Raw genomic sequence first — 25390 nt, 5'->3', positions numbered from 1 at the left:
AGCTTCCCAGCGGCTTTGTTTACCTACTTAAGCCTCAGCAATGGTGGGTGCCCCTCCCCCAGCCTCGCTGCTGCCCTGCGGTTGGATCGCAGACTGCTGTGCTAGCAATGAGGGAGGCTCCGTGGCCGTGGGACCCTCCCAGCCAGGTGTGGGTATAATCTCCTGGTGTGCCCGTTTGCTTAAAGCGCAAAATTGGGGTGGGAATTACCCGATTTTCCAGGTGTTGTGTGTCTCAGTTCGCCTGGCTAGGAAAAGGGAATCCCTTCCCCCTTGAGCTTCCCAGGTGAGGCAATGCCTGGCCCTGCTTCAGCTCTTGCTGGTGGGGCTGCAGCAGCTGACCAGCACCGATTGTCCGGCACTCCCCAGTGAGATGACCCCAGTACCTCAGCTGAAAATGCAGAAATCACCAGTCTTCTGTGTCGCTAGCGCCAGGAGTTGGAGACTGGAGCTGTTCCTATTCGGCCACCTTGCTCCACCCCCTGTTTGACATTATTGATTCTTCTTTGATTTCTCTTCTCCTTACTCTAATTCTTCATGTGCCCTATTTATAAGAATTCTCCAACATTGAGACATTGAAAATTTTTTTCCTCCCCCTCTCTGTTCTGTCCTTACTCTTAAATTAACAGTAATTTATTTCTTTTCTGGATTCCCATGACTCTTGTATTCACTGCTACATATTATGGCACTCTGTCAAAGATTTCTTCCTTAATGGAAGAAAGGCAGATCCCCAATGTCTGATGCTCTAATGTATTGATGGATAGAAGAAAAAAATGTTTTTACATTTAAATTTTTTTTTTTATTTTCTTTTCAGCATACTCTGGCTTTCAAAGAAGAAACAAAAACCTTTTTTCTACTAGTCATATACCAGAATAGACAGGAATAGATCTTGGAAGCTTCACTCACCTTTAGTCTATCTTTTTATTTCTCCTTTTGTGTTCAGTGTTCACTTTTAAGCTAATTTTTATAGAGGTGTGCACAACCAGATAAAAGTTGGAAATATAATAGTTTACCTTTATTTCTTTCAGAATTTTGTATTTTGTCTATTCCTGCATTGTCAAAATGGATTATACTCAGCCCCCCTTCCATTATTTTTTGAGTACCAAATTAGTGACTGTATTATTTTGAGCATATGTTTAGTACTCAGAAGACATAGCCTCTATCCACTCATTCTAAATTGGCAAAAATATAGGGAGACACTAGAAGGTTTAGTGCACATGATCATAATTTACTGTTTAGTTAGAATAAAATGCATTATACTGAAGCAAAGTAATTAGAATTGCCTTTTACCTAATAATTGCTACTAATTGTTTTCAAGAGATTAGATCCCCCAACCCCATTTTTAATGACAGTGGAATTATTTTACCCTGCCATAGCATTAATGGTGTTAATACTATTGATTTTCATATTTTCCTTGCATAATTCAAAATGTCATCTTGTTAACAAGAATTCTTTATCAAGGATAAAAATGCATGTTACTAAATAGGTGGGATAACTATTTTTTTTTGTTTGTTTTTCATCTCACTAACAAATGGTGCCAACTGGAATGTTTGACTGCCTCCAATGTTATAAAAAACCAGATGATATTTCTTCAAATATGTGGTCAAATTTATTTTAGTCTTCTTTTTGAGCCAACACTTAATAATCAAATAGACTACTCATGAACAACTAGATTTAAGTGACTGAATTAAACTTTGAAATATCAGATTATATCAAGGTTTGTTTTTTGAAATTAAGATAATATGTGTGTCATCATTTAATCTTCCTTATCCTCATTTAACAGAGAAATGATGAAGAAGCAGTTGTGGATAGAGGTGGAACTCGTTCTATTCTCAAAACACACTTTGAGAAAGAAGATTTAGAAGGTAAGACCTTTTCTTTTGGGATAGCTTGGGTATGCTTTCCAAAAGTATTTCAAAGATAAATGTAGTTTGTCACATTGTGAAGAATTGCAAAAGTTGATATCAGAGTAATGGTAATTTATTGGGGAGGGGTACATCTGATTATTTTGGTACAGTCTGGAATGTCAGTAGGCAGACCTGAAAACAATGAGAAGCATCAGTTCATCCAACAGACATTTATTGAACCCCTACTATATTCTAAGCACTGTACTCCGTGTCAATCTTTCAATAATCCCTGCTTCGTGTAATTACAATCAACTGAGACATGATGACAGATCAGCATATCAAGTGCTGTGTGAGAGGTGAATATAGGACAGGAGGGGCATCTAACTCACCCTGTGTTGTCAGAGTAGGCTGTCACTGGAAGAGAGGTAAGAACAATTGGAATTCTCATTTTACTCATATATATGTGTGTGTGTGTGTGTATGTATGTCTGTGTGTGTGTATATATATACACACACACACCCATATGTATAGGAAAGATATAGGCACCATTTTTGTGTGTTCTCTTTAATAGGAAGAAGGATGACTAATTCAACAGGGAGGTAGTATGGCCCAGTGGTTAACTGTAAAAGTTCTGAAACCAGACTGCAGTGGATTCAAATACCAGTGCTGCCCCTTATTTATCATAGGAACTTCAGCCAGTTAGTTACCTTTTCTGCACCTCAGTGTCCTTAACTGTTAAAGCAAGGATAATAATGGAATACATTTCCTAGTTTTTCTATGAGAATTAATGGAAAATTACTTAGAATAGTACCTGGCAAAAGAGTTGCGTAAATATTGTCAATTATTGTTATACCAACATTTAATGTACATACAGGATTAGCTAATTGTCACTAATGAGAAATTGTTGCTAATGAGATACAAGGTATAGTATTTGTCATCTTTTGATTGAAAAGTAAAAGCAAGGTGATCTTAAGTACAAGTCATCAGAGAGAGCTCCCAATAAACCACTGAGTTGAGAGGTAAGGGTTTTTTCATTTTAAGCCTCGTAATGTAACCATGTATGGTACAATTAAATTAATTCTTCTTGGATCTTATCTTTAGTCACAACACTGACATAACAGGAGAATTACTATAACCTTTAGAAACAACTCTCGACAACTATATCGACTCTTTGCCTGACATTTTTCTTGTTTCACAAAAATACTCAGATCTAAGAAGGTTATGCTTACTAGGTAGGCCTACTGATTTGCTATGTTATCCACATTCATTACATAAATTTAAGGGAGCAAAACCTTGAAAAACCTAGAGTGGTAATGGATAATATTTAAAAAATTATCTTTGGGTTTGAAATGCCATTATATTTTTTTAAACAACATATTTACCTTCCTATTTATGTCATGCTATGACAAGCTATCACTATCTTTACTAAACACACACCAAGAAAACCTAACACTGCAAAATGGTAGCCTAGAAATATGTTCAATTCCAAGAAAAAATCATCTTGAGTTTAAAGATGGTGAATGGTCCTTTTTGTTGGAAAATACTTAATAAAAAAATAGGGTTTACTAAGATCATTTTAATTGTTATACCTACATATATTACATATGCTTTGCTTGGCATAGTTAAGAAATATAGACAACAGTGTACAATGCTTACTAAAAGAGATTTCTGATTGGTGGAGCACAATTGGATTAGCCAGATTTTGTTCGATTTACTGATTTCAATAATGGGTGATTGAATCCAAGAAGCGAATAACTGTGATTAAGTCATTGGTGATTAAAATTAACTATAGATTGCAAATTAACTTTGAATTTTAGGATTTTGAAGGAAAACAGGAAAAAATCTGATTTATATTGATGTTCTAATATTTGTTTTACACACAGCCCATACTAAATAAACAGTCTAGCATTTGAAGATGCTATGGAGGGTTCTCTTGTGATGCACACAAAAATTTAATAGATCTATTAGTTGTTCTGGATCGATTAGCCAGAGTCAGGAAATAGTGCAAGAGTGAAGTGATGGGTATTGTGGTTCAGCAAGAATCAGCTGACAGCAGAACATCACATGAGTAAGTGGGAGAGCACCAAGGAGAAAGGTAGCATCATTGAGATAATGGTGATGGTAATTCATCTTCTGTTTGGTGTTATGGTAATTCATCCTCTGTTTGGTGTTACTATAACAGAATGCCACAGACTGGATAATTTATAAAGAAAATAAATTTATATCTAACAGTTCCAGAGATTGAGAAGTCCAAGATTGGGAGGTCCATATCTGGTTAGGACCTTCGTGCTGTATCATCCCATGGTAGAAGGTGGAAGGATGAGAGCGGGGAGAGAGATTGAGTTTACAGTCTCAAGCCTTTTGATAATCCACATTAATCCATCCATTCCTGAGAGTGGAGCTCTCATGACCTAAACACTTCCCATTAGGCCTCACCTCACAAATTGTTGCACTGGGGATTAAATTTCCAACACACGCCTCTTGGGGACACATTCAAACTGTAGTATCCTCCTTTTGTGCAATTTAAAGGAAAAGAACAAAACTCCACTTTTAAAGAGCTTCTTTATTAAGGCAGTTAATACACAATAAATATTTTAAATAAAATGGATTTGGGAATTGCTATCATAAACACATTTTTAAAATATGTAAACTCTTAAAATTTTACATCTGAAAATGAGTGTTTCTCAGGAGTTATGTGTATATATTTATTTAATAAAATTACTGGTGTAATATAACATCCTGAGTACAGGTTGTAGAAATGCCAGATGTTTAAAAATATTTGTAAAGTCTCAGGTGCAATATATTTAATGGGAAATGATCCCCTGTTCAATAACAACAGATTGGTATATTAGTTAATTTCTTCATATGTATATTATACATTCTGCTAAATGATATATCAAATGTATAATTTTCTCTCTCTAAGTCTGTTTCTTTATTTTACGTATATCTTGTACAATTTTATGTCTTTTCCTCCTATTAAAATAGAAAGAAAACAATCTTGTTAGATTCTTCTATTAACCCCCTGTTTTTGTAAATCATGCAGTCAGTCGGTACATTCTTTCAGTCTATCTCAGTGGTGTCTCTACTCATCTCCTCTCCCTTCCATTCCCACTGCCACTGCTCTACTGCCCTCTCTCTCCTATGTACTTTGGACTGAGTCTTTCCCATTATACAGCCTCCTTAATACTGCCAGAGTGTTCTTTCTAAGCCTACTTCTATTTCCTGCAATAAAAACAGTGAAGGGTATTGAATCCCTGTAATCAGACAACTTCAGGATTCTGAGTAGAGCAAAAATTGTTGAGGTTAAGCGATTTCTGTTTGTGGCCTCCCATGTCAATGTGAGATGAGTACAATCTAAGTATAAGATTACAAAATGGGAAATACATTAATACCCTTAAAATTCTTTCTTCTACTTGCCCTTTAACACATGTCAGATAAAACATAAGATACCCAGATACATTTGAATTTAAGGTAAATAATAAACAACTTTTTAGTATAGGTAACATCCCATGCAATATTTTTATTTATTATTTTTTGTTTGCTAAATCTGGAAACCTTAGTAGTGGATATTACAGTGAACCACCAATATTCCCCTTTAAGGACTGAGGTATTTATTTCCTCAGTTGCCAGAGGTGTTGCCTGCTTGATGGCTTATACTTACTTCCTCCCTAGGAATTACCTTCAGCTGAAAGGAGCTGCCTCTTGCCTATGGGAGCTGCCTTCCTTGTGGTTTACTGAATGAGTACAATTCAATGAGTACATGACCCTGTAGTCAATGAAGGCTTACAAAAGCCTAGCCCCCTTGCCTCAATATGAGACAACTCTGAAGGGTTGTCCCAGCATCAGAGTTCCATTTGAAATCAATTGAGACCTCTACTGCAATTGCACCATAATTTCAAGCTCTCCCTGTACCAAACAAATTCCCATAATCCTCCAGTGTTGTTATTGCTGACAGTTTTCCTCAACAATCTCCCTGAACACATATCTCAGAATCTGTTTCCTAGGGAAGCCGATCCTCCAATTGATCATTTCCCTGTTCCCTAAATAGTACCTATAGACGTACTTGATAGTTGGCAGAAGCACTATAATGATTATTTAACTTGTGGAGTTAAGAACTATTGTAGTGGCTTAGGGGACTCTAAACTACTTGATTTGGCCATGATAGTAAATGAAAATCAGTGTTGCACCTGAGGGAGAATGGCAGAGTTTCTTCTCAAGTTTCTGCTGCTTTTAAAGGCCTAAAGTATGTGTCAGTGTGGCCACAACAGAAACTTGTCACATCCTAGTGGATGACAATGGACTAATTCAAAGTCACCCAACTGGTAGCACCAATTGCAGCTGCCGTGTCAGATGTGGGATCTTGGCTACAGCAGGTTAACATGGCCTCAGGAACATGGTATGCAGCTATTGATCTGGAAAATGCATTTTTCTCCCAATTATTATCAAAAAGGAGTACCAGGGGTAGTTACCATTCCTGTGGGAAGTACAACAGTACGTATTTATAGTCTTGTTCCAGGATTATGTTAACTCTCCTACCTTCTATCATAATAGAGTCCAAGGGGATTTGGATGAGTGAATGTTATCCAGAACATCACATTGTTTCACCATATTAACCCAATGACCAGGAAGTGGCAAGTATGTTGGAGGTCTTGGTAAGAGAGACACATTTTGGTTTCTGTTTCTCAGTCAATCTGATTAAAAAACAACATGAAAAAGAATGCCACTTAATACTGAGCCTTCAACTCCAGGGTGAATGCATGGATAGGTGACGTGAATTTCTATAGGAACTCAGTGAAAATAATCCAGTGCCCCTTCAGTTACTCTTATTCACCTCAGTTCTCTCTTCATTATTCACCTTTGTCCTGTCCAATTTTTCTCAGAATGAATGATGGCACTTTTTAAAATTTAATGGATATTTTATTTTTTTCAGATATAAACATTGTTTTATCTTCTGCAGGCATAAGGGTAAATTTACCCAAATAGTATGATCTATTAACTACTTAAATGATCACAAAGAGAAGAAAATTTAATAGCTAAACGTGATGTGCTATAATTTCAGCCATTTTGAATGCAGTGATCAACTACCAATCAAGGAGATGCTATTTAAAAATGGGACTATTTTTCTTAATTATTTGAAAATATTTTTATGTAGATCATATAGGAATAGTATAAGATTTACTATCTTAAATGTTAGCTGAAATTGGTGCTACGAGTAAGTCGAGTTTGAAGTAGTCCAGTCATCCTCTAGGATATGACAAGTTTCTATTGTGGCCACACTGATGCATACTTTAGGTCTTTAAAAGCAGCAGAACTTGAGAAGAAACTCTGCCATTCCCCCTCAGATGCATACTGATTTTCATCAGTATTGCAAGTGTACAGTTCAGTAATGTTAAGTGTATTCACACTGTTGTGCAACCAATATCCAGAACTTTTTTCATCTTGCAAAATTGAAACTTGCTATACAAACAATAGCTCCCCTTTTCTTCTGCCCCCAGTTCCTGTCAAGAACCATTCTACCTTCTGTTTCTACGAATTTACCTACTTCAGATATTTCATGCAAATGGAATCATATACCATTTGTCTTTTCGTGACTGACATATTTTATTTAGTATATAAAGTCCTTAATTTTCAGTCACGTTGTAGCATGAGTCAGAATTTTCTCCCTTTTTAAAGTTGAATAACATCTCATTGCATGTACCACATTTCCCCTGTCCTTTCAACTGTAGAACTTTTGAGTTGCTTCACTATTGTGAATAATGTTGTTGTGAACATGGATATGCCAATATCTCTCTGAGATCTTGTTTTCAATTCTTTTTAAGATATACCCAGAAGTGGGAATAGTGGATCATGTGATAATTCTATTTTTAATTTTTTGAGGAACAGCCATGCTGTTTTCCATAGTGGCCGCACCATTTTATATTCCCAACAAAAATGCACAAGGGGTCTCCACATCCTTGCCAACACTTATTTTCTGGGGTGTGTGTGTGTGTGTGTTTTGATAGTTATGGTAATGGATGTGAGGTGATATCCCACTGTGGTTTTGATTTGCATTTCCCTAATACTGATGTTTAGCATCTTTTCATGTACTTGTTGCTCACTTGTATATCAACTTTGAGAAATATCCATTCTTGTCCTTTGTCGAATTTTTTAATAAGCGAGTGACTTGAATGGACATTTAACCCTATCAAATTTTTAACTTAAAAAAATATTAAAATTAATTTTTTAATTTAAAAAAATTTAATAGGGTCAAAAAAAGTTTAATTAATTATTATTAGATTAACATGGCTGTTTTATTGTTACTGAGTTGTAGAAGGTCTTCATATATTCTAGACAGTATATGATTAGTCAATATTTTCTCCTATTGTATATGTTGCCTTTTAAATCTATTGGTTGTGTCCTTTGATGCACAGACATTTTTTAGTTTGATACAGTTCATTTTGTATATTTTATTTTTATTACCTATGCTTTCAATGTCATAGCCAGGAAATCTTTGCCAAATTCAATATAATGAAATGTTTTCCTATGTTTCTGTATTAGTCCATTTTCATGCTGCTAATAAAAGCATACCCAAGATTGGGCAATTTACAAAAGAAAGTGGTTTAATGCACTTACAGTTCCATATGGCTGGGAAGGCCTCACAATCACAGAAGGCAAGGAGGAGCAAGTCACATCTTACATGGATGGCAGCAGGCGAAAAGAGAGAGAGCTTGGGCAGAGAAACTCCCATTTTTAAAACCATCAGATCTCCTGAGACCCATTTACTATCATGAGAACAGCACAGGAAAGACCCACCCCCATGATTCACTCATCTTCCACTGGGTTCCTTTCACAGCATATGGGACTTATGGGGCTACAAGATGAGATTTGGGTGGGGACACAGAGCCAAACCATACCAGTTTCCTTTTAAGAGCTTTATAGTTTTGGGTCTTGAAGTTTAAGTTTTTGATTCATTTTGAGTTAATTTTTGCATATGGTATAGGAACCTCAACAGTTTTACTCGTTATATCTCTTTGTTTCTTAACATTATACTTGTTACAACCTGCATTAGGTTTACACAGGTTGAATTTCTTTTCTAAATCATTGTTATATAGACAACCTACTTAGAGAGAGAGAATGTTATTTCTCATGTTTGAGCAAGTGCTTATAACATAATTTCTGCTACTTTCTACAGTCCAAGAACATAGAAGTAGTAAAACATTAGGAATATTATTACAGACTTTCTGTTCAAAAACTTTCTGTATTGTCCAATGCCAAATTAATGCCTTCTCATATCCTTCATTTGCTAGTGTTTTCCTCTGCACAAAAATAGAATGCTCATTCTGCCCATCCATTAGTGTTACCTTCTAAGAGTTATCATCTTTCCCCGGCTAATAAGAATTATTTTTCTCCTCTTAACCTCTCTTTATGAAAGTTTATGCCTTTTCTTATATGATTATTTTACATATCTATACATCTTTGTTATTTGATTATAAACTCATTGAGGGACAAATTTTCATCTTTTACATTGTTGCATTCTCCCTGGGATCCAGCACTTTTACTTAAACTGGATAGGTACTAAAAAATGTGTTGCATTGAGTGCCATTCATATATATTTCAATAATATGTCACTGATCGTGCGATAACTTTAATTTATAATGTAATTAGATACATAATTAATGTTTATCAAATATTCAAACATTTAACACATAAGTACGGAAGTTTCTAATAATGTTGCATATGCTAAGATAAATACATCTGATTACATTTTAATCTAATATTCAGGAATTCATAAAAATATAACTTTAATGAAAAAGTTAAAATAATAATAAATTCTTGGCCTGCAAATTAAATTTAAAGATACTTTAAAAAAACTATATTGCTTTTAGCAGATATTAATATCTTTTAAGTCAAAAGTTTAATAGAGAAAATCATGCCCCGTCTTGATATTCTTTTGCTTATTGCATTTGGGCAAAAAGAATTGGCTTACTCGTTTATTTCCTTTTGGGGCCAAATAGTATACTATAGACCTGTCTTAGTTTGTTTTGTGTTGCTAAAACAGAATACCTGAGTAATTTATGAAGAAAAGAAGTTTATTTAGGTCATAGTCTTGTAGGCTGGGAAGTTCAAAAACTATGGCAACAGCATCTTCTTGGCTTCTGGTGAGGGCTTTTGTGCTTCATCTTAACATGGTGGAAGGCCAAAATGGAAGTGGCCATGTGTGAAAGGGCAAAACTCAAGAAATATCCTTGCTTTATAACAACCTGCTCTTGAGGGAGATAATCCATTTTTATGAGAACTAATGCCATCTTGCAGGAGTGAAAACTCCCTCACTACCATGAGAAGGGCACCAAGCCATTCATAAGGGATCTGCCCTCATGAACTGAACACTTCCCACTAGGCTCCACCTCCGAACACTGCCACATCAAATTTTAACATGAGGTTTTGGTGGGGACAAACCATATCCAAACCATAGCAAGACGCAAAGTTCAAAGATAATATAAGTAAAGCACCTAGCACTGAGCTATTATACAACATAATTCTATCAATGGCAGTATTCTCCTACTTTTCTCATTTCACCCAGTGCATTCTTGAGCTCTTAAAGATAACTAAAATTGTTTTCTAACTAGAATTATTGTAATTTCAAGTGTTTTAGACTAAAAAGCCAAATATAGTAAGTGCATATCTCGTAATTATAATATTTCGCAACTAAAGTGAAAAACAGTTTTAAAAATAAAGAAAAAAGTGAAAAATTAGGGCTGGGTCTCTACTTTCTAATATTTTGCCTCTAAAATCTTATGCCAAGGATATTGGCAAACACCAGCCTATTGGCCAGATTTTTTTCTGCCACCTTTATTTGCATGGCCTTTGAGCTAAGAATAATTTTTACATTTAAAAGTGATAGGAAAGGATCAAAATAATATTTATGACATAAAATTACATGAAATTCAGACTTTAATGTTTCTTAATAAAGCTTTATTGGAACATGGCCATGTTCTTAATTACATTTTGTCTATAGCTGCTTTTGCACTACAATGGTAGAGTTGTGTCATTGTGACAAAGAATATATGTGGCTCCATTTTGGTTCACACTGCTACTCAGTGTACTACAAATCATAGTGAATATGAGTGCCATTCATATTACTGCATACAACATTTTATTTATTTTTATTACCAGTGCATATCCATCATGTCAGAACAAGAAAATAAGAGAAAAATTAACTATGATTGTCTTGCTTTTATGGCACAGTGGAGTGTGGATTATTTTATTTAAATAGATGACAAAATACGTATTTATTATGTAATGACACTATAGCTATGCTAAAAGAAAATAATATATCTCGACATAACCAGACTAATCACTCATCACAATATTCCTGACTCACAAGAAGACAACAGTCATAAATATTAGAAGGCTTAAAATGGAATTTCTCATTATACCAGAGTTTTCTCACAAAACAAAAAGGACAGTGAGACTTCAACCAATGTACATTTCTGAATGGATCATTTGTTAGCCAAGTATGCCCTTACAAGACTGTGACACTCTAAGCAGGGATATCAAAATGTCCACCCACACAATACCTGCCTTAATGAAAAGCTCAGTACCAGTTTCAGGCAATTTAAAAACCTTAGCCTTTATTATATTGAAATTAAGTAGAGTTATTATTCTATTACGATCCCTTTTGAAATAAGCTTTTACACATTTCTAATGCTTTCCTCAGAGCAGCTCATATAAATTAATGATTTTTAAAAAAAATTCTTTCATTTCAATTTAATTTGTTAATACTTTAGATCTCATTCTCAGAGAAAAGTTACTTTATTGCATGTAAAGTAATTGCAAATAGAATATAGTTTACAATTTTCTTCCAAATTAAACTTGCACCTGGATAAAAATATTTTTAAGTGCCCAACAATATTTAGATATTATTTGCCATGTTTCTGTTTTCATAGGAAGAGATTACATGTTTAATAAAAAAAAGGCATCTCTAAAAGGATAATCTGACTTTGTAAAATTATAAATTCTAATTTTCAGTCAAAACAACCCTGAATGTGAACTTATCAGAATCTTGTCTGAGTGACTACAACCCCCTCCCCCAACCTTAAAAAACACACCACCAGCCCCACTCTCCACCAGTATGGCCAGACCAAAGGAAACCAGAAGCAGGAACATAGCTACACAGGTCAGAGCCAAGGGAACCACAAATTTTCAAAGTGAGTCAGAGGACAGAGTAGCAGCTCCATTTTCAAACAGAAGTAACTACATTTTTCTAATCAACTGCTGTGTTATGGAGCATAAACTGCAGGAAATGATGGATTAATGTCATTTTATGTATCAGATAAGCAGGAGGAAGTATCAGTGGTGTGCTTTATTTGGTGAGTCAATCTTGATAAACATATTCAATAAACAGCTTCTACTTATGTCCTTTAATGCAGTACAATGCTTTTTAAAAAAATATTCAACTTGTGTGTACATCAACCAGAAAATGTTCTATATAAAAACTGTATTTTGCTTGGGTTTTGAGATGAATGTTTCATATCTATATATGTATTAAAATTATTTAAATACAAGGAAAAAGAACTTGTTTGCTGTTGGTGATGAAATCATGTTTAATTATAGTAGCTGAAAAAAATGTGCCAAGGGTAAACAAACTTGTTTAATGCTATTAGTCTTCAGGTGAGAACAGTTGCTTGAAGAGTTGGGGACACTGGGAGCAACATAGATGGTCAATGAAAAAAATGATGGAAGATTAATGTCACCCATGTGTGGAGTAGGAAACCTTCCTCCTCACCACAAACACACCAATTCAGGAACAATTCACAGAAAAATTCCCTTTGTGGGAAATCCAGCAACTAATTGAAGGGCTCCTGCACCCTGGGCGAATGCAAAATGAGATCCATTGAAGCTGGTGAGGATATTCAGGACAGCTGTTTGCCAAAATTTCTACCCCCAACGCAACATCATACAATTGGGAAAAGAGTCCCAGCTCTCAGCTTCTCCCAGAAGAGGTTTGGGCATCCAATACCCCACCTTCGGTGAGGGCTACCCAAAGGACTGGCTTCTATGTTCTCTGTCTTAAAGTGCTAATGGTGTGGAATTATCTAGCCACCTGGGGGAGAACAGAGATGGTGGCTTAGATTGATTGAACAGAGATGGTAGCCACTATAGCTTTTCCTCCCTAGCTCAGAGCATAGAGCCGGCAAACAAAATCCCTACCTTTCAGCTTCTCCCTGGGGATGGAAAGAGTTGGTACATACATTAAACTTTCCAGGGGTTTTCCAAAGGATTGGCTGAAATCCCAAAGAATTCAGTCTCACTCATCCTGGTGCACTCACAAGACCTGGCAAACCCTAGATACCTGGGGCTACAATAAATACACAAGCAAATGAGTTGAACAAGCAATAGGTTTAAGAGGCTTTAGAATCTCTGCCTGGACTTACTGGTGGGGATCTTCCATATGAGGCCAACTCTTTGTGAAGACTGAGAGAGAAGGCTGCCTTATCTGATGCAAAGACACTATCTCTTTTGGCTTATATAGTTTATGTTGAGAAATCCACTGCTAGTCTGATGGAATTTCCTTTATAGGTGACCTGACCCTTCTCTCTAACTCTCTTTAAGATTTTTTCTTTAGCATTGACCTTGGTTAGTCTGATGACTGTATGCCTTGATGATGTTTGTCTTATACAGTATCTTGCAGATGTTCTCTGAATTTCTTTTATCTGGAAGTCTACCTCCCAGCAAGATCAGGAAAATTTTTCTGAATGATTCCTTTAAATACGTTTTCCAAATTGCTTACTTTTCCTTCTTTCTCAGGAATACCTATAAGCTATAGGTTTGGTCAATTTACATAATCCCATCTTTCTCAAAGGCTTATTTTTATAATGCTTTTCTATTTATTTTTGTCTGACTGGATTAATTTGAAAGAACAATGTTTAAGCTCTGAAATTCTTTCTTCTACTTGGTCTAGTCTTTTGTTAATGTTTTCAATTGTATTTGGAAATTACTTTTGTGAATTTTTTTATTTTCAGAAGTTCTATTTTTTTTAAATATAGCTATGTTTTATTTCATTTTCTGAGTTGTTCTTCTGGTTTCTTTTATTGGTTTTCAACATTCTCTTGGATATCATTGCACTTCTTTAGAATCCGTATCTTGAATTCTTTATCAGTCATTTTTTTTGTTTAGGATCCATTGCTAGAAAGCTAGCCAGATCCTTTGGAGGTGTTAAAACACTCTGTCTTTTTATACCACTGGAGTTCTTGCACTGATTCCTTCTCAAGTGAAGGAGTTGTTGCTTCTAAGTTTTGAATTTCCTATTGTTTGAGTGGGACTTTAGCATGTTTATTCTTTTTTCCCTTGAGGGTATGGCTGTGGTATATGTTGTGTGTGATTACTTGGCTTCTTTTCTGGAGCTTTCACTGTGCCAAGACTCTGCATGGGCTCCTTGGTTATGGATAGCCTTTATGTGGTGGCTTTCTCAAATGCTGCTTGTTGTAGACATGTATCAGGCATATGAGCCAACACACTATCTTCTGTGTAACTAGGAGAGCAGAGGTCTCAAGAAACTTATCTTGTACACTAGTACTATACCCTTCTGACAGTTTTTTATTTGGTGTTGCAATTCAGTCTCCAGTCAAGTAGGTGGTGCTTAAGAGTAAGAATCCACTCACCCTCAGGCAGTCTAATGATGAATGAAGACACGGTCCTAATTGAGGTTAGTGTGGGGAGCTTGTGTTGGAGTGAACTGGTCTTGGTGGTAGAGGCAGGGGGCTGCATTAGCCCCTCATCCTGGGCAGGCAGAAACGTGGTCCGTTTTCCTATCACACATCTCTCTGTCACAGGGCTCATGATCTTCAGCACATAGACATTGTTCTTCGGCTCCCAGGCTAAAGTGTAACTGAGGTCTGCAGAATTGCCCCTCTGGTGGCTACCCGGGGATGGAAAAATGGGTTCAGGGCAGAGCCTCTTCCTGCGGCCCAGAGCAAACAGCTCTTCAACTTGTCTGCCCTTTATTGCTGGGACACTGCCATTCCGTGTAGGGATGGGGAGACAGGTCCCACCCTTCATGCATGCCTGGGTGGCACTGGCTCACTTTCAGTGAGGTGTAGCTGCCACGAAGAGTGCTGGAAAGACTGTCTCCAAGTGCACTCACGTCAGCCCTCAGCAGGAAAAGCCTCTGCTGCATCCGCAACAGTGCACGAGGGGAGCAGGAGATGACTCGCTCTCCTCGTCTGTTTCCAGCCACCACTGCCACCCCCTTCAGCCATTGGCTGTGTTTCCTTTTCCAAAGTGGGGCTTTGGCAGACTGTTCTCTGCCCTCCCATAGGAGCGGCCTGCACTGAGGGCTAGATTTCCATGGAACCTGCAGCTCCCCAGAGACCCGCCAGTCTCCTGCAGTTGCCAAAGTCAGAACGGGTTCTGAGGTATGTTTGCAGGGGATCTGGTAGTGTGGCAACACAAGGACTGAGGTTCCCTGGACAGGGCAGTGGCCCATAATGAATGCACAACCAGTGTGGCAGCTGCTCTCTCAGTTAGGGCCTGAAGGGAATGTGGGAACACCAGCACGAGCTGGCCACCTGAGGCTCCCACCCCAGAGAGTTCCCAAATTGCCACCAACTGCATTGCCTGGGATTTCAAGGGCAGAGGGGTTCTGTGACAATTTGTCAGCCAGCAGTTTGTCACAGGAGTGAGGGGCAGAGAAGCACCCCAACCTACCCTTTACATGGGACTCTGAGTTCCTCACAGGACAGTGTCTGCCATACTTTTGCTACTTTCCTTGTCTGCACCCCAGTTTCTTCCTGTGGGCTCTCTGAAAGCTCGTGGCTCTCTTCCTTCAGCTTTCCATTTGGATCATGACCATTCAACTGTAACTTTGATCTTTCTACAAACTGACGTCTGACATCCCTAGTCAGTTATCTTGAAAAAAAAAAAAAACTACACTAAAGTTATAAAAATAAAAGTAATTGCACTGTGACGTTACAAAGGCTACTATATCACTAGGTGACAAGAATTTTTCACCTCATTATAGTCTTATGGTACCACTGTTTTATATGTGATCCATCATTTGACTGAAACATCATTATGTATGACTGTACATAACAAATTGCCAATATAATTAGAAAGTGGATTCTACTTCTGGAAATCAATGTTGTCTTCACAGAGACAGAGGTGGGCTTTGAAGGATAAATAGGTGTTAAGAAGGCAAAGAAGGAAGGATCTGTTATATTCTGGAAATGACAAATATGATGTGGCTAAAGCATTGGGATTGTGTCTCGGGGCATAAAATGTGACTGGATATAAAGTTTAAATCTTTACATGAGGTAGGTCAAATTGTGGAGAATGAATTAATCCTTGAAGTCACTCTATGAGATAAGGACATTATTATCTCCATTTTACAGATAAGGGAACTAAGGCACAGAAGATAAAATAACTTAAATATGTCACCTGACTAGTAAGTGATATGGCAGGGATTCAAACCCACAAGGAAGACTTGTACATATTTATTGACTTTTTCATGACAATTTTTATAAAGGTGAGAATATTCTATTGTAAAGCAATAAGGAATTTGATATTTAATATCCATATCACAATAGTTTTACAAATGTTTTAGCAAAAGTTTTAGAGTTAGAAAATTCCCATTGAACTAAGGTTTATCCCCATAATTAGGAAAACCACTCTCCCATTGGAGACTACTTTTATTATAGCCTCATGTTCTCTTACTTTAAATTATCTTGTCTGCTGTACCACAAAATAAAAAGTTTTATAATTTCCTTATTTCAAATGTTTTTCCTTTGAAAAAGAAAGAACCATTTTTTTCTGATATTATTGGTTGATTAATTTTTGTGCAACTTAGTAGTACTAATATAGGATCAATGTCAACTGGTGGAGTAATTCTAAGGGTGTTTGCTCCATTAGTAATAACCAGTGGAATTAATTAATTACACAGGGTTCATTTGAAATTGTAGGTTTTGCCTGTCAAACACTGGATATCTTAGGATGATAAATGTGGAGATGGACTAATACTGAATATTTCATTTCAGAAAATACAACCAATAGTAAATTTCAGCCTTTTATTGAGCTGTCTTTGACACATCTTATAATAAACTGTTCTGTTTTTCAATGGGTATCCTAGGAATAAGAACTAAATAAGAGACAATTATTTTAAAGTCTTAAATAATAGAATTTACTTTTGTGTGGGCAAAAGACACAAGTAGACACTTCTCAAAAAAAGACATACAAGCGGCCAACATAGGAAAAACAAAAAGCTCAACATCACTAATCATTAGAGAAATGCAAATCAAAACTTCAATAAGATATCATCTCACACCAGTCAGAATGGCTATTATTAAAACATCAAGAAACAACAGATGCTAGTGAGGTTGTGGAGAAAAAGGATTCCTTTACACTATTGGTAGAAGCGTAAATTAGTTCAACCATTGTGGAAGACAGTGCGGCAATTCCTCAAAGACCTAGAGGCAGAAATACCATTTGACCCAACAATGCCATTATTGTGTACATACCCAAAGGAATATAAATCATTCTATTATAAAGATATATGCATGCATGTGTTCATTGTAGTGCTATTCACAATAGCAAAGACATGGAATCAACTTAAATGCTCATCAATGATAGACTGGCTAAAGAAAATGTGGCACATATATACCCTGGAATACTACACAGCCATAAAAAGGAACAAGATCATGTCTTTTGCAGGGACCTGGATGGAACTGAAAGTCATTACCCTCAGCAAACTAAAGCAGTAACAGAAAACCAAATACCACATATTCTCACTTATAAGTGGGAGTTGAATGAGAACACCTGGACACATGAGAGGAAACAGAACACACTGAAGCCTGTTGGAGGGTAGGAGGTGGGAGGAGGGAGCACTTCAGGAAGAACAGCTGATGGATGCTGGGCTTAATACCTAGGTGATGGGTTGATATGTGCAGCAAACCACTATGGCACACATTTATCTATGCAACAAACCTGCACATCATGCCCTTGTACGTCTGAACTTCAAAATAGAAGTTGGAGATTAAAATAAGAATTTACTTTTGTTCCAAAGTTAACTCTCAGATGTTTCATGTTTCATCATTTTATTGTTTCACATAATCTGTATATGTGACTCACATCAGTTTATTTTGATATATAATTTATTTCTGATATTTTATTTGAAATGAGAGGTAACTGGGTAATTATCTATACTCTACTTTACCATGTATTTTATTTCCAAGTAAATTTGAAAAATCTAAAGTATTTTCCTAAATTTGATCATGGCTTATTTGACAGTTTACAAGTACTTAAAGGCATGTGTTTGCATGCGGAAAATAACAAATAGCTAAGAAATCTTACAAAAGTATAGTTTCATAATTTGGGGGTCTTAGTTATACATTTTACATCTCTAGGTTAGGAACTCATATTGTTAATCTCCCTTCATAGTTCCTTATAACTAAACTCTGTTTAGTACGATTTTCTGCTTCTCAAAGGCATAATAACTCACTATTTGGTGTATTTTCTCTTTAATGTGACATATGACATGTTTTCTGTGGATATGGAGAACTGTGTATTTGTGTGCATATGTATATACAATGTTTTCAACCAATCACTATTTCAGAGAAAAAAATAGATGAAAAGAAACTTGTTTTCATTACATTAAATACAATCCTAAACATATTAAGAGGAAGTTTTATAGCAAGAACTTGTTCCTTTAATCATTATTTTTCTTGAAAATTATTCAATACTTTTAAGACAAGCCACAAATGACCAAAGTCTCTTAATATTAACCACATAGATTTATACTAACACTGTATTTTTGTTTTGAATTTTCTAGACATCTGAGACTTAAATATGTTCTTATTTAGTTAAAGAGTTTAATAGTATGGGAGTAGTACTATGAAGGTGACATTGTGAAGGAGATCAACTTAGTTTACTTTTTGACTGAATTCTTAAATCTCTATTTCAGCTGTCTTCCTCCTAGAACTATAGCTTAAAACTCCTCAGCTGCATACAGTACATAGCCTTCACAGGTTATCTCCTTTCTATAAAGTCCTCTCACAACATAAACAGGTGTAGCTACCAGTCAGTTAGGACATGTCTCAAGAAATTATTAGCACTCACCAATATTAATTCAATGCTAATAGGGTATTGAGCCAAACACGGAGGGCACTGAGCCAAATTTCCATTTCACATTCTTCATTCTCCAAGGAGGTTTAGATACTGCTGCTGCCAATAGGGTAATTGAGCTCTAGAACCCTTTGGGAAAAATAAATTACTGTGGCCACTTTGCACATAAATGTTTAAATTTAAAATAGCAATTGATATAAATTCTGATAATAATGAATAAATATTAAATAATAATTGAAAGTGATGATGTTCGTGGTTTGGGGGATAATACCCATAATCTTAGCAGTACCAGAATCATTGCAACCCTAATAGGATTAATTACATTTTGGAATATCAGTATTCTGAGATTACTATTTTGAATGTTCTCTTTTATATTTTCTCCAAGTAAACTTTTTGCTTCCTCATTGTTTTTTAGAAATTGTATTTTTTTAAATTGACAGATAAAATTTTATGTATTTATTGTATACAACATGATACTTTGAAATATATATATATATGCATTATAGAATACTTAAATATAGCTAATAAACATATGCCTTACCTCACATAGTTATTATTTTTGTAGTGAGAATACTTATCCACTCTCACTATTTTTCAGGAATACAATATGTTATTAACTATTGTCACTATGCCATACAATAGATCTCTTGAACTTATTTCTGCTGTCAAACTAGAATTCTATATCCTTTGACTAGGATTACCCCAGCCCCTTCCTCAGCCCCCCAAGTGCCCCAGGCCCTAGTAGCCATTATTCTACTCTCTAGTTCTATGTGTTGGCCTCCCCATTCTATCTTCCCTGTTCCTCACTACCTAGTCATTCCTAGTGCCCATAGTGTGTTACAGCTGCTGAAAGCACGGTGAAAAAGTATGTTTTCTTCCCTTCTCTCTCTCTTCTTAATGCGTTTCAGGTGGGAAGATAATAAAGAAAACCAAAATGATTGAAATCATTATTAGCAGAAAGTAAAATTTTAATTTCCTGCTGCTACAATAAGCTTTTGTCTGGTCTCTGGGGCAGGAAGATTATGAATATTCTTTTTTGCCACTTTCAAACTGCTTCTAAATGCCTCAGGTACATTTGTAATACAAAAATATGGCAGCCTTATTAGCAAAATAATTTCTAATTTTGAGCTAAATTATATAAGATTATGCCTGTTTTTCTGTTGCATAATTCAATTTGTTTCCTGTAATGATAATTGCCATGATTGACTTAGAGGACGATATAGCATTAAAAATATTTTATGACATCACAGTGATTAATCCAAAACTATCAGCATCAATAAAGTTAATAATATTGTTCATGAAAACAAAGGTCATGTTTATGAAATTGAAACATTGTTTATATGTGAGTGGCCTATTTTTCTCATGCTACTGCACTAATTTTCTCTTATGGTTTATAAATATGAATCCTAAATATTAAAGTAGTGCTATTTATTGCCAACTCTAGTGGTCTTCTGTCCTTAGCCTTTTTGAATTCACAAAATTCCTGTAAACTGTAGACTATTTTCCCCAACTTACAAATAAAGAAATTGAGGTTCAAAAAAGTAACTTGCCAATAAATAGGTTCTAGAGATCTACTATACAGCATAGTGCCTATAGCTAACAATACTGTATTGTATACTTAAAGTATTCCAAGAGGGTGAATCTTACGTTGTATTCTTACCACGCACATACAAATAATAATGATAATAAAGGCATTAGGAAGCTTTGGGATGTGATAGATGTATTTCCACATGTAAGTGCTATAAGAGTTCACATGGGTATAACTCAAGTGCCCCAGATATGTCCTGTGGCCCTTCTGTATTGAATATACATAAGGTAGACATACTGAAGAAGATGGATATATGAAAAAGTCTAATATGCTAGCCTAATTAAGGTAAATTGGGTATAGAACATTATCAACAACAAGAAAAGGAATATTAGGTTGTTACATCTCTATTTTCACACCAGGCATGAGGCAGCAACGTTCTAATAATCCTCCTGCTCTTCCCCCTTGCCTCCTCAATAGCTTTAATTTGTAGCATTTGCCAATATCTGTCGTTAAATTTTTTCTCTATGGCCAATTTTATACCACTGAGGTGTTTTCACTGAACATAAAGTTAGGAAGAGATGCATGTAACTGGCACAGGTGAGCTGTAGTAAGCCAGTTCTAGCATACCACTGCTGCCAGGTTATCTACGGTAGAGTGTAAGCCATAGTTTTCATCAAAAGTGTCCTGTAAAAAAAATCATTGAAAAATGAGAAATGCAGTTTCAATTGTGTCAATATAAGTCAATTTTTATTGAAATGAACATTGAAGAAGGTACTTTTTTTTTTTAACTTCCTGATTAAAACAGATGAAGTATGTTAATATATGTCCCTGGGCCCTCTGTGTTCTTGTGCCTCCCTTCACAAAGCATGCTGTTTTTCTGTACTTGCCAATACATATCTTGTCTTCCTTACAGGCTTCTCTCCTCTGTTTTTGACTATTTCAGCTTACTCCAGCTTAAAATGCTGTGGAAAAGGCTTTAGATTTTGTGTCATTCATTTATTTATTCAAAAAACACTTATTGAGCTTTTAATATGCCAGGTACTGAGAATATAAACATAATTAGACCATGCTACAGCCTATCATAGGCACTATACACTTGATTGTATAATTTTATTAAATTGAAATTTTGAAAAGTTTTATAAGGAAGCATAAGGTGTTAAGAACGTACACTGGCAGTTATAAGTGATAAATTTAGATTTGGTAGATCTGATTTTGAACTTTGATTCAGTCTCTGATTGTATGGCTTGGGGAAAATTGCTCTTGTTTTTTAACTTGAGGGATGATTGACATGTAAAAATCTGTAGATATTTAATGTATACAACTCAATGAGTTTGGAATATACACCCATGGGATCATACTAGCATCAAAGCCACAGATATATCTATCACCTCCCAAAACTTCCTAATGCCTTTATTTTTATTATTATTGTTATTATTATTTGTGTGTGTGTGTGGTAAGAACACAACATAAGATTCATTCTCTTGGAAGATTTTAAGTATACAATGCAGTATTTTTAGCTATAGGCACTATGCTATATAGTAGATCTCTAGAACCTATTTATCGGCAAGTTACTTTTTTGAACCTCAATTTCATTATTTGTAAGTTGGGGAAAATCATCCACAGTTTGCAGGGATTTTGTGAAGATTAAATAAGAAAATATAAATAAAACACACAGCATAGTAGATGGTACACTGTAGATTTTCTATAAAGGCTAGTTTCTTTTTTTTAACTCTAAACTCTTATAGCTATCTTAAGTGCCAAATGAATCAGCATTTATTTATATTCTGCCTCGGATTTTGTTTGCCTTCTCTAGTATCCTCAGCTTGTACCTTTACGCAGGTTCTTATACATAGTTTGTTGTTCCTATCAACACTGATCACGATATAGTATCAATACTTTTGGATTCCTGATTCTTAATTTGCCTGCCCGTTGAGATATTGGTCATAAGTCAACATTTTCCCATTATTTTCCATTTTGAATCAGTTTCCTGGTACTTTCAAGTGTGTATTTTATATCCTGTCCATCTGTCTTTTATAATTTTTAATTTTTCTTCCAAATAAATTTTAGCACTCAGCTATTGCTGCGTCACAATCTGTTTCCAAACTCAGTGGCTTCAAACAGCAACAATTTTATTTAGGTCATAATTCTGTAGGTTGTGAATTTGGGCTGGACTCAGCTAGTTAGTTCTTCTAATGTGAGTCAGCTGGCGCCTGCTTCTACAATCAGCTGATGATTTCACAACTGAGGCTGGCTGGTTTGTGAAGTCCTCAGCTGGATGACTGCCAGCTCGGGCTTCTCTCTCCATGGTCTCTGATCATCCAGCCGGCTAGGCTGAGCGTGTTTACATGGTGGTATAATTTCCAGAAGCAACAGCGGGTAAGAAGCTATGCATAAGAACTCTTCAAACCTCTGTTTGTGTCACATTTGCTAATGCCCCATTGATCCAGATTCAAGGGTTGGAGGAATATATACCAACTCTTGATGGAAGAATCTGCTAACATATTGTGGCCATTTTAAAAATGATCTACCACATTATCTATGTATTTTTCATTTGTAAACATCTATACAGAAATGCCAAGTGTTTTTATCTTTGCTTTCAGATATTTTAATTGTTTCACAGTTGAATTTCATAAACTTTCCTCATGGAAATCTGTTTTTCTCCTCACCAACTCCTCAGTTTTTCCAGGCAAGCCTTTCTGTTCTTAATTACTGTAATTTTCAGAATGAGCTACTTTCTACATGTGCACATGTCTTTTAAATTAATATAATACAAAACTAAATCTGGAAAATTTTAGTTTTACATTTTTTGTTCATTTCCTAACCTATTTCCCTGAAGCAAAGTGACAGGGCTGTTCAGAATTTATAATTTAATTAAGATAAGATTGGGGAGGTAAGGAAGTACCACTTTCTCTTTTGCATTCATTTTTTAAGGATCTCAGGACATATGTTGATCTATTTTCTCTCTCTTCCTTGCAAATTAAAACAACAAAATGTTTTAAAATAAATGTTTTAAAATAATAGTGAAATTGCAAGCTTTGCTGATTATAAAAATGTATGCTCTATCTCATCTCGCCTTTTCTTCCCTGCTCTAATACGAATTTCACATTATCCCCTCAATTGCTCTTTTATTTTTGCTCACATTATCTCCTTTTTCTAAACTTTTCATTCCTCTGCTGATGTAAAACCTGTTTATTGTTTAAGAGCAACTCAAGTCCTACATCCTCCATGAAATTTTCACTGATTGCCCAGGTTATGCTTGATTTTACTCTATTGTGAACTCCTACAGCATTTAATGGCTGGTACCACATGGTAACATTTGCTTCATTACAGGTTGGTATTGTTTAATGCTTTTAATGTGTATTTTTAATTTGTATTATTTGTGGCTGTTTTCATTGCCGGGCTTGATTCATTAGCCACTTTTTTTTTTTTACTGATTTGCACTCCTGGCTCTCTAAGGGTGTAAATTTCCAGGATTAAGCTGTTTTATAATATACCAAAATTGGGAGTTCTCATGTCATTTTTTTTTTAAGAAAACACATATTAGGTTTCATTCACTTATTCAAGATACATTAAACACTTATTATGTTTCAAGATTAAAAATGAACACTATCTCAAGATACCAAGTTAATTTAGTTGCTGTATTTTGCTCAAGACAGTGTTATAAACTTGTAAGAAACAGTATTTTTGAAAATGTACCACAGTACCTTCTAAACTAGTAAATCTCAGTTAGTGGTCCTTTTGATGAGCAACTTTAGGACTTTCAAGATTTCTAATTTCTATCTAGAATAGTCATAGTCATGAAGCCTTTTGTTTTATAATGATTACAAATACCTTCCCAGGGTCAGGTGACTATGACCGGCACTAGTTTAACACTGTCTTTTTTTTTTTTAGCAAAACAACACAAGGAACAATGTTGCAGTAGCCTAATAATACCTCTTTGCTATAAATGCACACTCACTCCCATCCTCTCAGTCTCTTTGTTTCTCTGTTACTCTCCCTTAGTAGAAATTTTCCATTGGACTTCGAGTGCTTTGATGTATTATGATCAGTGATGATTTGTGTTTTCTGACTCTGTTAGAGTCTTCATGGAATTAAAGATTATATGCTTATTCAGCTTAATGTACTTGACCTTTTCGTATGATTGACACATCTAAATTTCTGTAGCAACTCAATCATTATGCAACAGCTGTGTTATATTCATTTCATGTAAAAAACAAAAACAAAAGACATACCGTTCTCTTCAAGAGTAGATACCTTGACCCCTTCCCTCCCAGCTAAATGAAGGAGAATACTTTATCAACAACATTATTAATCAGTTTCCAAACATATCTCTTTCCTCACTGCATTTTGTAAACATTCAGTATACCGTGACCATAGTCACATCAAGAATCATTTCAATACTGGTCTTTATTATATAATTAAAATATTCAATAATTCTGAGTCTGTTGAACATAATAATACACACACAACTTAAGTGTCAAACATCTGGGATTTGTTAGCAACATTTGTGCTCAGAAAATAATATATACAAACCTTTGATTTTCTTAATGATGAAACTCTATTTTGTCTGAATTGACGTATGTATCTTTAAGTTAAAGAGAGAAAAGACCTTGACATTTTTCTGTGATTTTCCATATCAATAGCTGTGTTCTACCTGCGTTTATGTTTCTCAGAATTCATTATGAATTCTGTATAGGCCTTTGGAAGGCCTATATAGGCTTTGTAACAGAGATTCTACAGGAAAAAGTTTTGGTTAACTGTTTTGGTTAAGTGTTTGTTGAAGAAGGCATTCTAGATAAGATTTTACAAGACAAAAGAAAAGAATCAACTTATTTTTAGTTCTGAGCCTGAATTGTGGAAATGGTACTAACTGCAGATAAATTCTGAATAAATTCTAGTGTTCTCTGCTTATCTCAAAAAATCT

The 25390-nt window shown here is 35.4% G+C and overlaps 1 protein-coding gene across 4 annotated transcripts in view; it reads left to right on the top strand.

Moving 5' to 3' along the window:
- SLC4A10 (solute carrier family 4, sodium bicarbonate transporter, member 10) overlaps positions 1–25390 on the top strand; it is a 379697-nt gene that overhangs the window by 162044 nt on the left and 192263 nt on the right. For all 4 annotated transcript variants that reach the window (XM_011947103.1, XM_011947102.1, XM_011947100.1 and 1 more), the window contains one exon: positions 1781–1862. In XM_011947103.1, coding sequence (XP_011802493.1) covers positions 1781–1862 — 82 coding nt within the window. The remainder of the gene's footprint in view (positions 1–1780; positions 1863–25390) is intronic.

The sequence above is a fragment of the Colobus angolensis genome, unplaced genomic scaffold, assembly GCF_000951035.1.
Source record: "Colobus angolensis palliatus isolate OR3802 unplaced genomic scaffold, Cang.pa_1.0 Scaffold259, whole genome shotgun sequence".
NCBI lineage: Eukaryota > Metazoa > Chordata > Mammalia > Primates > Cercopithecidae > Colobus > Colobus angolensis.
This window is presented reverse-complemented; position numbering and strand designations above follow the sequence as displayed.